General features: G+C 35.6%; 2 protein-coding genes across 4 annotated transcripts in view; one reads left to right on the top strand and one right to left on the bottom strand.

The window, feature by feature from the left end:
• The window catches only part of LOC107754319 (Bardet-Biedl syndrome 4 protein-like), a 16597-nt gene extending 9234 nt beyond the window's left edge, over window positions 1-7363 (top strand). For both annotated transcript variants that reach the window (XM_016570715.1, XM_016570714.1), the window contains 7 exons: window positions 2022-2076; window positions 3363-3431; window positions 3515-3667; window positions 3755-3926; window positions 5707-5776; window positions 5863-6007; window positions 6871-7363. In XM_016570715.1, the coding sequence (XP_016426201.1) occupies window positions 2022-2076; window positions 3363-3431; window positions 3515-3667; window positions 3755-3926; window positions 5707-5776; window positions 5863-6007; window positions 6871-7215 (1009 nt within the window). In that variant the 3' untranslated portion in view covers window positions 7216-7363. The remainder of the gene's footprint in view (window positions 1-2021; window positions 2077-3362; window positions 3432-3514; window positions 3668-3754; window positions 3927-5706; window positions 5777-5862; window positions 6008-6870) is intronic.
• A 684-nt stretch (window positions 7364-8047) lies between these two features.
• LOC107754317 (ADP-dependent glucokinase-like) overlaps window positions 8048-12716 on the bottom strand; it is a 10340-nt gene continuing 5671 nt past the window's right edge. The window contains exons 5-8 of one of the 2 annotated variants that reach the window (XM_016570711.1): window positions 12171-12291; window positions 11787-11983; window positions 11539-11637; window positions 8048-10427 (exon numbers count right to left, since the gene is read on the bottom strand). In XM_016570711.1, the coding sequence (XP_016426197.1) occupies window positions 9864-10427; window positions 11539-11637; window positions 11787-11983; window positions 12171-12291 (981 nt within the window). In that variant the 3' untranslated portion in view covers window positions 8048-9863. The remainder of the gene's footprint in view (window positions 10428-11538; window positions 11638-11786; window positions 11984-12170; window positions 12292-12716) is intronic. The other variant, XM_016570712.1, reaches the window with a different exon arrangement.

The raw sequence follows: 12716 nt of genomic DNA, 5'->3' as shown, positions 1-12716 counted from the left end.
GAGAAATTGGTAAAAAAAAAAAAATGCTAATGTCAGAATGCAGAAGCTCTTAAAAATAACCTTCATTGTCTTATAGCAAAATAATATTACTTATTTCATTCTTATTTCATTTGATTAGGTACGTCGATGATGGCAAATGACACTCGTCCTTATGTTTTATGATGCTTTATTTTCTGGAGCGTGACAATGTCCATTTACATTGAGTGTATAGAAAACATACCATATATTTTCCTTTAGAGAAGAAAGTCTTTGTAGTTTAGAATGACCTGAGTGGGTGAATAAATAATGATAATGAGTTTTTTGGGTCAGCTACTCCAGTAAAATCACCTTTTTTTAAGTTCAACACTTGAAAGTGCAAAAGGAATCAGTAATCTGCTTTTCTCAGCGTGAATCCAACGATTTGATGACTCTTGATTACTGTTGTTGACTTTCCTCTCTTCCCGGAGAGCAGAAATGGAGATGACTAGTCTGTGAGTCCGGCTCAGATATCAGAGAACCGCGGGGAGCTTTAAGCTGCTGTGTGAGTGTGTTTGAGATCTCCTCATTATCGCAGCCCTCCCACTGAGCTGATGAATTAGTAACGTGCAGCAGTGGGACGCGCCGTAATGAGAGGAGCTTTCTGAGCTCCACTTTTCCACCCGCTTCACCTCGCGATAGCGGGAAGATGTGCCTCACAGCCAGCATGAATTAATAACAGCCCGCTGCTGGCATGAGCCGCTCAAACTCTCACGTGATGGAGGAGTCTGAGACCCGAGAAAAGGCCTGCTTTCGCTGCCTTCATCATCTGTGTCTGCAGTCTGATGCAGGACGTGTTTCTGAATCAATATGCTTTATAATCGTAGATTTAACTACCCCTAAAATCAGCTTATAGTAAGCCGAGATCTGAAGAATCTAAAGCCCCTAAAATCTGATTGGTCGATTGAAGCGTGATACTTTGCTAAATCATATGAATTAAATGGAAATTTAAAGGAATAGTTCATCCAACAATCAAAATTTTGTTATCATTTAAAGTACATGACGTTTCAAATCTGATGTTTCATTCATTAAACACAAAAAGAGACGTTTAGCTCAATGGTGAATCTGCTCTTTTGCATACAATGAAAGTAAATTGTGAAAAGCGTCTGTCAGAATCCATAAGAGCATCATAAAAATAGTTGAGTTGAGCACTATATTCCAACTCTTCTGAAGTCATAACTAAAACATATTGGAAAATAAGACATTATTTGATGAGTAGTCGATAAAATATTCATAATTGGATGAATTATACCTTTAATTTTATTTGATCTGTCAGTACTACCATTATGTTTAAATAATATATAATTATTATTCTATTATGTTAATGAAAATTAGATATTTTATTAGATTTTTTTTTATTGTTTTTTAAATGTATTTATAATTTATTAATTATTTTTTTTATAATGAGAAGTAAAAAAAAAAAACAATAATTGTACTCAAAATAACATCAGAATGCAAAAACTTAAAAATAGCCTTCATTATCTTAAAGCTAAATATTATTTCTTATTTCTTTCTTTTGATTGGGGGCGTGATAAACGACATAGGTCTCTACTGTCTTTAATCATACTTTATTTTCATCAACTCACAAAAACCCCAGTTTGGGAAACCCTGCTGTGAAGCAAACAAACAAACAAATAAATCATATAAATTAAAATATTTTGTAAATTACTACAAGATAATATATTTTAAATAAAATGTTAAATATTAAATAAAATATTTTTTTGTTTACCTACATGTCATGTGATCATTAACCAACATCAGAGAGCTGTGAATATGCAAATGTAACTTAAAATCTCAGGGGTACAAGGAAATATTTTAGGCCAAAGAGCTTCGGCTGACGAATAAATTTGGGAAACCCTGCATTACAGTAATGACAACTGGAGCCAAAAATGCTTAATTGTCAGGAAAATATTGTGGGATTGTAAAAAAATCTTAATGGTCTTAAAACATGCTTAACATACTGTATAATTTGTCCTTTGTTGTCACACTGTTTGTGTGCGTCTCAGATTTTCTCCAGAGAACACCGAGCTGTTGACCACATTGGGACTGCTGTACATGCAGGTGAGTGACGCGTGTTCATCACAATCACCACGGCAACATCCATCTATATAGTCATACATACAGTGCAAAACCAGCAAAACAGATGATTATTAGTGGAGTTGGTATTTTCACTAGTACTCATTCTTACGATCAAATTCAGATTATAATTTACGTTTGTCTGTTGCTTGGCAACCACTTTGTTGCAACCACAACTGTTTCTGAGGAACTACATTGTTTGGTGGAAGAATACTGTTTTTATTAATATCATTACACTTTATTTGCTCTGTTTTATTTTGTGAAACCTTACTACGTATATGGAATAACCGTTTTATAAAAGCAATAAGCCCCGTGAAGCCGTAAATGTATTTATATATATGTACATATATATGTATATGTGTGTGGCTGTACATATGTAGTTGTTTTTTGGTGTTTGGCTTAGTGTTATGTTAGAATCATTATTAAACTCTTATACCTTTTGTTCTTTTAATATTTTTGAATTGTTTTTAGCTTTATTTTTTAGTTTTCATTTAAATGTTTTAGTTTTGAAATGTTGTTGTATGCATTTGTCATTTTTATTTAATTTCTTTTATTTTCTTAAATGTGTGTGTATATATATAGTATTTATAGAGGGTATTTTAGGACAACGCCCTTTAGCTGTTATAAATTCACTGTAAACCACGGCTTCACGGGGCTTACTGCTTTTATTTGAACAAACCTCTAACCTTAAACAAAAAAAAAAAACTAATTGTGTTATATTACTTTAAATATATTGCTTATATATATTTCTTGCATTATGCTAATAAAAATGAGATATTATTATTTTTTATTTTATTATTTTTGCATTATAGTAGGGTCTCCCAAACTGTAGTTTGCAAGTTTATGAAAAGCTAGTAATTAATTAAATCAGAATTAATTAATTAAGCATTATAGCAGGGTTTGATGAAGTTTATGAAAAGCTAGTAATTAATTAAATCATAAAAAAATATATAAATTAATAAATAAATACCTTACATTTTATTTCAAACACAGTAAACATGATGATTAGTGGAGTTGCTTAGGTATTTTCACTAGTACTCTCAATTTCAGATTTGAACAAACCCCTAATCCTAAAAAAAAATATATATATATATTACTTTTCTTACAGACTTAATTGTTTTGTCTGGTGGATGATAGCAACATGTTAAAAGCCACACAGAACACCTTAGCAACTACATAGCAAAGCAACACTCACATTTACTTCAGAAAACAGTTGTCTAATGTACAAACACTGTCTAATGTATTTGTTTACATCTGTCTTCTCTCATTAGCTTGGGAAATACCAGAAAGCCTTTGAGCACCTTGGAAACTCTCTGACATATGACCCCAATAACTTCAAGGTGGGCTGCAGTGTTTGCCTTGCCTTTAGCACTCTTACCAACTCCAAGTGTCATTAGCATTGAGTGTTTGTGTGTGTGTTCAGGCCATCCTCGCGGCCGGCAGTATGATGCAGACTCACGGAGATTATGACGTGGCCATGAATAAGTACCGTGTGGCGGCGTACTCTGTCCCTGAGAGCCCGCCGCTCTGGAATAACATCGGGATGTGCTTCTTCGGCAAAAAGAAATACGTGGCTGTGAGTTCCAGACTTTCACGAGAACATTTAGCACTTTTTTTTTCTTTACCTGTTTCACCTTTTCAACTTCCTGCTCCTCTCCTGCAGGCCATCAGCTGTCTGAAGAGGGCAAACTATCTGTCTCCGTTTGATTGGAAGATCCTGTACAATCTGGGTTTGGTTCATCTCACCATGCAGCAGTACGCATCAGCTTTCCACTTCCTGAGCGCCGCCATCAACCTGCGGCCACGCATGAGCGAACTCTACATGCTACTGGCCGGTAAATATAAGAAAAACTACTACTCAAATAGTCTGAAATAGTTTTATCAACAGGTAACATGTGCTGCTTTTCTTTTTATTTAATAAAATATATATATATATGTGATCCTGGACCACAAAATTAGTCATAAGGGTCAATTTTCGAAATTGAGATTTATACATCATCTGAAAGCTGAATAAATAATCTTATCATTGATGTATGGTTTGTTAGGATAGGACAATATTTGGGCGAGATACAACTATTTGAAAATCTGGAATCTGAGGGTGCAAAAAAATCTAAATATTGAGAAAATCATCTTTAAAGTTGTCCAAATGAAGTTCTTAGCAATGCATATTACTAATCAAAAATTAAGTTTTGATATATTTACGGTAGGAAATTTACAAAATATCTTCATGGAACATGATCTTTACTTAATATCCTAATGATTTTTGGCATAAAAGAAAAATTTATAATTTTGACCCATACAATGTATTGTTGGCTATTTCTACAAATATACCCCAGCGACTTAAGACTGCTTTTGTGCTCCAGGGTCACATTTATATTGTAAAAAATATTTACATAATAATAATAAAAACATAATATTTTAAACAAAATAGTAGCTTTTTAACTAATTAAAAAATAATAATTAATGTGTGACTTTACATAAAAATAATAATGCAGTATGATATTTTTATTAAATAAATTTGAAAATAAAAACAGTTAAAAAACATTAATTAAGAAAGACAAAAAAAAACAGATCATGTATTTTCCATAAAATATTAACTATTAAAATCATCCATGTTTGAGCAAATCTACATGCTTCTGGCTGGTAAATATTTCACATACTAATAAACCACAACTAATACTGTCTGAAATACTTTTTTAAACAGGTAGCATATGTCACTTTTTTATTTAATTTAAATATAAATAATGTGTTACTTCACATAAAAAATAATAATGCAGTTTGATATTTGTATTAAATACATTATAAAATAAAAGCAATTAAAAAACACTTATTAAAAAAAAAGTAGTGCTGTCAAACGATTAATCACGATTAATCGCATCCAAAATAAAAGTTTTTGTTTACATAATATATGTATGTGTGCTGTGTATATTTATTATGTATATATAAATACACTCACAAGCATGTATATATTTAGGAAAAATATGTTATATTTGTATATTAAATATATTTATATACAATATCTATTATATAAATATAAATATATACATGTAAATATTTTCAAAATATATACTGTATGAGTGTATTCATATATACATAATAAATATACACAGTACACATACATATATTATGTAAACAAAAACTTTTATTTTGGATGCGATTAATCGCGATTAATCGTTTGACAGCACTAAAAAAAAGATAATAAATTTTAAATAAAATATTAAAATCATTCACGCATGAGTGAACTCTACATGTTTCTGGCCGGTAAATATATCACATACTAATCAATCACATCTACTACTGTCTGAAATAGTTTTTTAAACAGGTAGCTTATTTTACTTTTTAAAAATTACTTTGCATTAAAAATAATAATTTAATCACAATTGCCGCTGTCTGAAATAGTTTTTAAAACATGTAACGTGTTCTACTTTTGCTATTTACTTAATTTACTTAAATAATGCTTTACTTTACATAAAAAATAATGCAATAATGCACTTGTATTTTTAATAAATAAAACATTTATTTTTATTGGTTGTAAAAGAACAGTGTAAATGTGAGAATCAGTATTGGTCCAGTTTAATTTAATTTGATTATGATTTGTGCTCTGACACTCATCAGTCACTCTGACCAATCTGGACGACGCAGATAACGGCCGCAGGTCTCACGAGCAGGCGGTTCTGCTGGATGAGTATGTTCTTCAGACTCTGATCTGTGCTGGTGAATCTACAATGTACAGAACTAGTTGAGTTTAAGTGAGAGTATTTTGTCTGGCAGGTCAAACCCGCTGGTGAACCTGAACTTTGCGGTGTTCCTGTATAATCAGGGCGATAAGAAGGCCGCCTTGCTGCAGTTTCAGGAGATGGAGAGAAAAGTCAACGCTCAGGTCGAGAATAACAGCAACACTGACTTTGACCCAGAGGTAACACATTTTGGCCACAAATTCTCATCACTGTAATGTGTCCCAAAATATGTAATTATTATTTTATTTTTTATTATTACTTTAATAAAGTGACAAAAATCATGGAAACAATTAAAACAGTGTAATACCATGATTTAAATAATAATATAATTATTTTTGCATTTATAATAATAATAAGAATTTGTGAGAAAGCAGGCATATTATATTGTAAAATGATTGTAAGATTGAAAACGTTGGACCTTTTAACTGCTCGTTATTTTGATAAGAGCATTAAAGCTGATAATCCTCACAAACTTTGTTAAATCCAACAAATCTGAGAATCACATTTAAGTGTCAGTCCTGGCCGCTCTTGACCCAAGAATCATAACAAAAAAAAGTTTTTTTACAAATTATATATATATAGTGTGTGTGTTGCAGTTCTTATTTCTTATTACTGTAATACAGTGACAAAAATCATGAAATATATATTTTTTTAAATTAAAACCAGTATAATAAATGCCATGATGTATACATTTTTTACAATTTAAATAATATATAAATCTTTGTATATATTTTTATTATAAATATGCATTTATAATAATGAGAATTTGTGAAAACATGCTTATTATATTATAAAAATTGTTTGTAAAAACTAATTTATTTTTTATTTTTAGAATGTTTGCTTAATAAAATGTAAATGTAAAAAAAAATATTTAAAAATCATGTATATATATATATGTGTGTATTTTTATTTATTATGTTTTTTTTTTTTTATTCATTCATTCAGTCTGGTAATTAATAAAAATGATTTTTACTAATGATGATTCACACACATTCTCACATTGCCGTTGAATCACAGGAGATCTGGTCTCTTTCTCACACAGCTGGTAGAAATGGCTCAGAAACTGGGCACCGCTCTCCAGGCGGGTGAGAACCTGTACTGGAGCAAACTGGGCAAAGACAGCAAGACCAGCCAGCGGTCCTCCTCCAGCAAACCCAGCAGCTCCCAGCAGCCCCTGGGCACCAACCAGGCCCTCGGTCAGGCCATGTCTTCAGCCGCAGGCTACAGCAAGAGCATGCAGATCACCTCAGAGCCCGAGGCGGATGTGAGCAGCGCCCCATCTCCCCCTACAGTCACTCCCGGAGAGCCCGAGGATGAGGATGAGGAGACGGCCGAACCAGCCAAACTCAAAGAGAAGAAGAGTAAACCGAGAGCAGCGGCTGAATAGAGCTCTATCTATATCCAAAGCTGAAGGGGTTTATAACTTATCAATGTACAGCGTTTATATAGAGGTGAATTAAAGTGCAAAGTTACAATCTTTAGATGTCTGTTTAAATGGTGCATTATATTAATGTAGATGATTAATTTGTGTCTTTCCAACTTTAGAAATATAATAATTAAGTTGTGCATAAAAAGCATGTCATTATCATTTTGGACTTTGTAACACAATCACAGTTACACGCCCTGCACAGAAACAGTTGTGGTTGCAACAAAGTGGTTGCCGAGCAACACACAGAAGTAAACAAAGGTGTGTGTTTGTAGAGTAATTTACAACAGCTTCGAACGTGGCTCAGCCAATCAGAATCAAGGACCAGAACTCTCCGTTTTATAATCCATAATTACTGCCTATTCTGCTTGAGCACATCACTTTTTCTCACAAAATATGATGCATTTCAGTGCATTTTGTGAAGAAGTCTTGTATTCTCCCTTAATCAGCAGAAAAACTGCCACAAAGACATGATTCCTGTCTGAATGCGAGCCAGATTACAACTATTTGTTCAATTCTCAGCCCTTTTTTTACATGTATGGAAGATTGTGAAGACATTATTTTATGCCTAATCCTGATTTCCAATTTTTCCACTTCTTTGCAGATTGTAGGTTAATATATATAAATATAATTATATACAATTAAATTATATATAATCAAATATATATAATTCGATCTTTATTTGTATTTTGTAAAAAAAATATATATATAATTTTTTGCACTTAGCATCATTAAATTAGGTAATATAATTTTTTTTTTTCCAAATCTGCAGATTTATTTTTAAGATGCAGGCTGTGTAATACAAAGAAACAGAGTCATTTTATACCCAGTACAGAAGTGTTTTATTTATATAAAAATATTCCATACTCAAGTTAACAGAGCTAATATTTCTAGTCTTAACGTTTATGATTGAAGGACGTTTTGCCCAGTAACTCTTTTAAAGACTTTGCTGCATAATCACGTGTGCAAACTAGAACCCTAAAACATTTCATATAGTCTAAAAAGTTGCATGAATGTGAACTTTCTGTTAGTTTCTCACACCAAGACTCAATGTCTGCTGTGTTTGAACAACAAAACCTTCTTCAAGTATTGCTGTAATGCTGATGAAGTTTCATTTGCTCCATTAGTAACCAGTTCACGTGACATTAAACTAAAAAAACACGACTCTATGATGTTGCCAATTTCAAATCACACTTTTTTGCCAGAAGGTTGTGAAATTAACAATGATGTTAAAAGTCAACTCTTTTGTTGGTTTGAGAAACTAACAGCATCAATACGGAGTGTTACAGAAATACAGAACACAACAAGATGGAATCCATGAGGTTCATGATCCGAGGCATTTTGAACATCTTGCCTTATTCACGAAACACAAACACATTTGTGTGTAAACGGTTCATAAAACCATTCGTGGTTCATTAACTTCAAACTGCTTTACAAACACTGCTCAACGCTTCTACAACTATGCATTCGTTAAAAAGCCTCAGATGGGCTTGTCAAACTTTAAGGCTGGGTTAAGACAGATGACAAATCACATATCGAGATTAATTAGTACGTCCCAAATAAAACATTAAAAATCATACGTCAACGGTGTTTGGATGGTACATCATGGCTGAAAACCTGAATAAATGACGTCTTTTGTATATACAGATTCATGTCGTCATTAACGCCACCTACAGTACATGATTCACACAGATAACCTGCTGATCAAACCTGAATGAATGGAAGAAAATTACGATTCCTCTTCTTATTATATACAAATGATGCTGGCTCCAATGTACACAAACCTACAGCTAGATTCCCACCCTTAACAACATTAAGATACGTTTAAGACAAGAATAACGAATGGTACTTAATAATATGTGCACTGAATAATGGCCACAACACCGTCAAGGGAAGCTGGTGATCTTAACTATAAACTATTATTCGGGAATTATTTCGACTTTCAGATTGACCCTGGGAACATTGCTTTAATTACTTCTGCTTAATTCCATTAGGATAAGAGAGCTTCACGTTACCTACATTTAAAAAAAAATACATCACTGTATAAACCTGGTTAACCAGAAGTGCATCGACGGCCTTCCGGTTCTGCTACGTATTAACGTTCATACACCAAATAAAGGAGTGTTTAGGAATACAATGAAGATTTGAGATGTTTATAAGACTCTAAAATAATTATCTCGTTCGCTTTCATCCGTCCCAATAGCAGCCGCAGGTCTTCTGCACCTGTTGAGTATGATCTCTTATCATAGTTAAAAAAGTTAGTAGTTCATCCAAACATAAAAGTTCTGTCATCATTTACTTGCCTAAAACCATTTGACTTGCACTTCTGCACTATTTCTCTTGGAATAAAGAAGGTCGTTTAGGTGAGCGAATGATGACCGAACGTTAATTTTTGGTTAAATTAACCGTTTTTAAAAAATGGCAGAGGCTGGTTCATTGTGCTGTCTTTCACAATGCGATTTCAGACAAAAGTAGCAACAACAAAAGGACAGTGCACTGCATCTCCAACTGGTTTTGCTCTGTCGTTTGATGCCCTGTGAGTCTGTTTCTCCAGCTTTAGGATCTAACGACGAGGACATGTCTTCAAAAGCATGGACGAGAGGCGTCTCTTAGAGCTCAGGGCGAGGCGTGACCTCTGAAAACACAAGTCCTTCGGCTGATATGGCGTCGCCCAATCCCACAGTCCTAAGCGGCTGTTTGCACACCAGGACCGGCGTGAGATGGAACGAGACGTTCCCTCTGCGCCACATGGTGACCGGTCGGGTCGGGTCCACCGCTAGGCTCTCCCTCGGCTCTGAGAAGGAGCTGTGGAAGTTCAAAGGCGCCTTGAGGACCACCTTTGTAATATCCACCGCTTGCAGGCCGCAGGCTTGACTGCTGGCCACACGAGCGCCCGCGGCCACCGCCGCCACCTGGTTCCCCCAGTGGCCATCCACCGTAGCCAGGATGTGGTACGCTAGCGTGTGGAAGTGGATCCGGGTCAGATCGGCCTCGGATTCTGGGTCCGCTCGGCCGTGCTGCTCCAGGACCCAGAGCAGGATGTCACTGACGCGGCCCACGTCGGGTACGCCGTCCCAGGAAGTGAGGTCGGCGTGAGGTCCGCCTCCGGACTGAGCCAAAAACAGCAGCTCCTGTTCGTTCAGACCGATGGAGTTCACGATGGGCATGACCTGCTAACAGAAGAGCACAGAGAAACCTGAATGCTGAAGATGCAAACCTTGTCGTTCTGCTTTGATTTACACTAGAATACTGGAGTTGCTTTCTTTAAATGACTGATAAATACAAAAGCTTCCATGTATGACACAAAGAAATATTTGAATGCGTTTTAAAATGTAATTTATTCCTGTGATCAAAGCTGAATTTTCAGCATCATTAAGGCCATCAGGCCGTCTGTGAGCATCTGTCAGGATTGTTTTTTGGTGTTCCACACATCGGCTGCAGTTTGCCCGATTCATCATGTTGAATCGGCGAGAGTGAGAACTCTGATTGGATGTTCAGTTTAGCGAACAAGTCAGTGACCGAGAATTAAAGCGAAAGTGATGTAAACGAGTAAGTAAATGAAGGCTGTTCTAATGTAATGCGATCTTACCCAAGCATTCCAGTATGCAAATATTTTCATGACAACATGCGCCGCTTAAAACGAATAGTTATCAATTCAACATAACTGATATTCAAAAGGGTAAGCAAGCACTGCTTTGTTTACGTTGCGTATATCTTTGTTTCGGTTTCTCCTTTTGAATGATGAATATATACTACTGATACAGACAGCTAATTCCTCTCACGCAGGCGCAGAACGCACGTGTGCAGTCTGCTGTAGTCTTGAGCGGTGCGTTCAAGCAGCTTTTTGGTGCAGACGCAGTCATCGCCGCTAGTTCTTTGAAATCGGCTTGGAGTGTCCCAGCCTTTACTCCAGTCTTCAGTGTCACATGATCCTTCAGAAATCATTCTAATATGCTAATTTAATGCAGTTTTTTTAAAGAATGTAATCTATTTTGATGTTTCTATGATATTTCCAGGTCTGCAAATCGCTAAAATAAAATTTAAATTAAAAAAAAAAATACTACTTTGATAAAAGTCCTTGTTTGGACAAAAATGTAGCACATAGGTATGGAAAAGTATCATTTAAAAAAAGTAACAATGTAACAACGGAACACTATATGGTGTTACTTTTAAAAGTCACATTTGCCAACACTACTGTATACCACCAACAACAATCCTTCCCATGTGCACCATATATACTGTATATCTACTGAACATCAGCCTTCATTAAACCTACACATTTACCTCCTGCAGGATCCGGTTCATGTAGTCTCTGTCTGTCATACTAGCCAGCTCAAGGTGGATGGGCACCTCGTTCCTCACATCTGAGATGGCAACCACCGCCTGCAGGAAGTCAGAACACAGAGCTTGAGAACTAATGTGTTAGATGCAGGAGTGAAGTGTCCAACAAACCTCAAAATATCCCTGTTACTCTGTCAGAGCATTACTGTTATTTTAAATCGGATGGACAATGAGCGATTCTGGTCTCGGACCTCTTTCAGTCGTTCCTCCCAAAGATCCCGGCCCATTCCTTCCATCATATGCAGTCCGGACAGAACCACCAGGTCCGGCTGGAACTCCTCCAGACTGGCCACGAATATCTCCAGCGTGCTCATTTCACCATTGGACACGTCATGAGACAGTATAAAGCGGTTAGCCTGAGGAGCTCGTGAAGAACCCCACTGTTCACCTGTAGGGGGCATCAGAGAGGAGACACAAAAACCCAACGGTTCCAATGAGCCAGAACATGACTGGAGTGGTCAGACCATGTTTGAAAAATATTCAAATTTACCCTTTTACTTTCTTAATCCATGTTTCTGGTCTTATGGTGAACGATTCATATATGATTAGCAGATGTTGTTTTGAGCGAGTCTCACCTGACTTGTACTCCAGAATGAGGTGGAACTCATCTGTCTCCTGTAGAGATTCGGGCGGGACTACGATCTGTTCATCCAGCATATCATGAAGCTTCGGCCCCACCGGACCACACAACAGGACCTGAGAGAAAACAGCACACTTTAGGAAACTATAATCAGGTATGAATGTGCTGCTTTTGCATTCTTAAAAGTGATCATAGTTATTGTATGAAGGAATTTTAGGACACTTCGACATATAAAACCATGATTGACTTTCATCATTAAAGAAATAGCTCACCAAAAAATGAAAACTTGCTGAAACTGTACTCACCCTCAGGCCATCTAAGGTGTAGATGAGTTTGTTTCTTATCAGATTTGGAGAAATGTAGTATTGCATCACTTGCTAAGCAATGGATCCTCTGCAGTGAATGGGTGCCATTGGTGATGGATTTGTTTCTTACAAACACACACACACACACACACACACTCCAGTCCATTAATTGATGGTCTGGTGTCATATGGATTACTTGTGGATTATTGTGATGTTTTTATCAGCTGTTTGGACTC

The sequence above is a fragment of the Sinocyclocheilus rhinocerous genome, unplaced genomic scaffold, assembly GCF_001515625.1.
Source record: "Sinocyclocheilus rhinocerous isolate Xijiao unplaced genomic scaffold, SAMN03320098_v1.1 scaffold561, whole genome shotgun sequence".
In the NCBI taxonomy this organism is placed as follows: Eukaryota; Metazoa; Chordata; class Actinopteri; order Cypriniformes; family Cyprinidae; genus Sinocyclocheilus; species Sinocyclocheilus rhinocerous.
The sequence above is the reverse complement of the archived record's forward strand: the minus strand, read 5'-3'. Positions and strand labels throughout refer to the sequence as shown.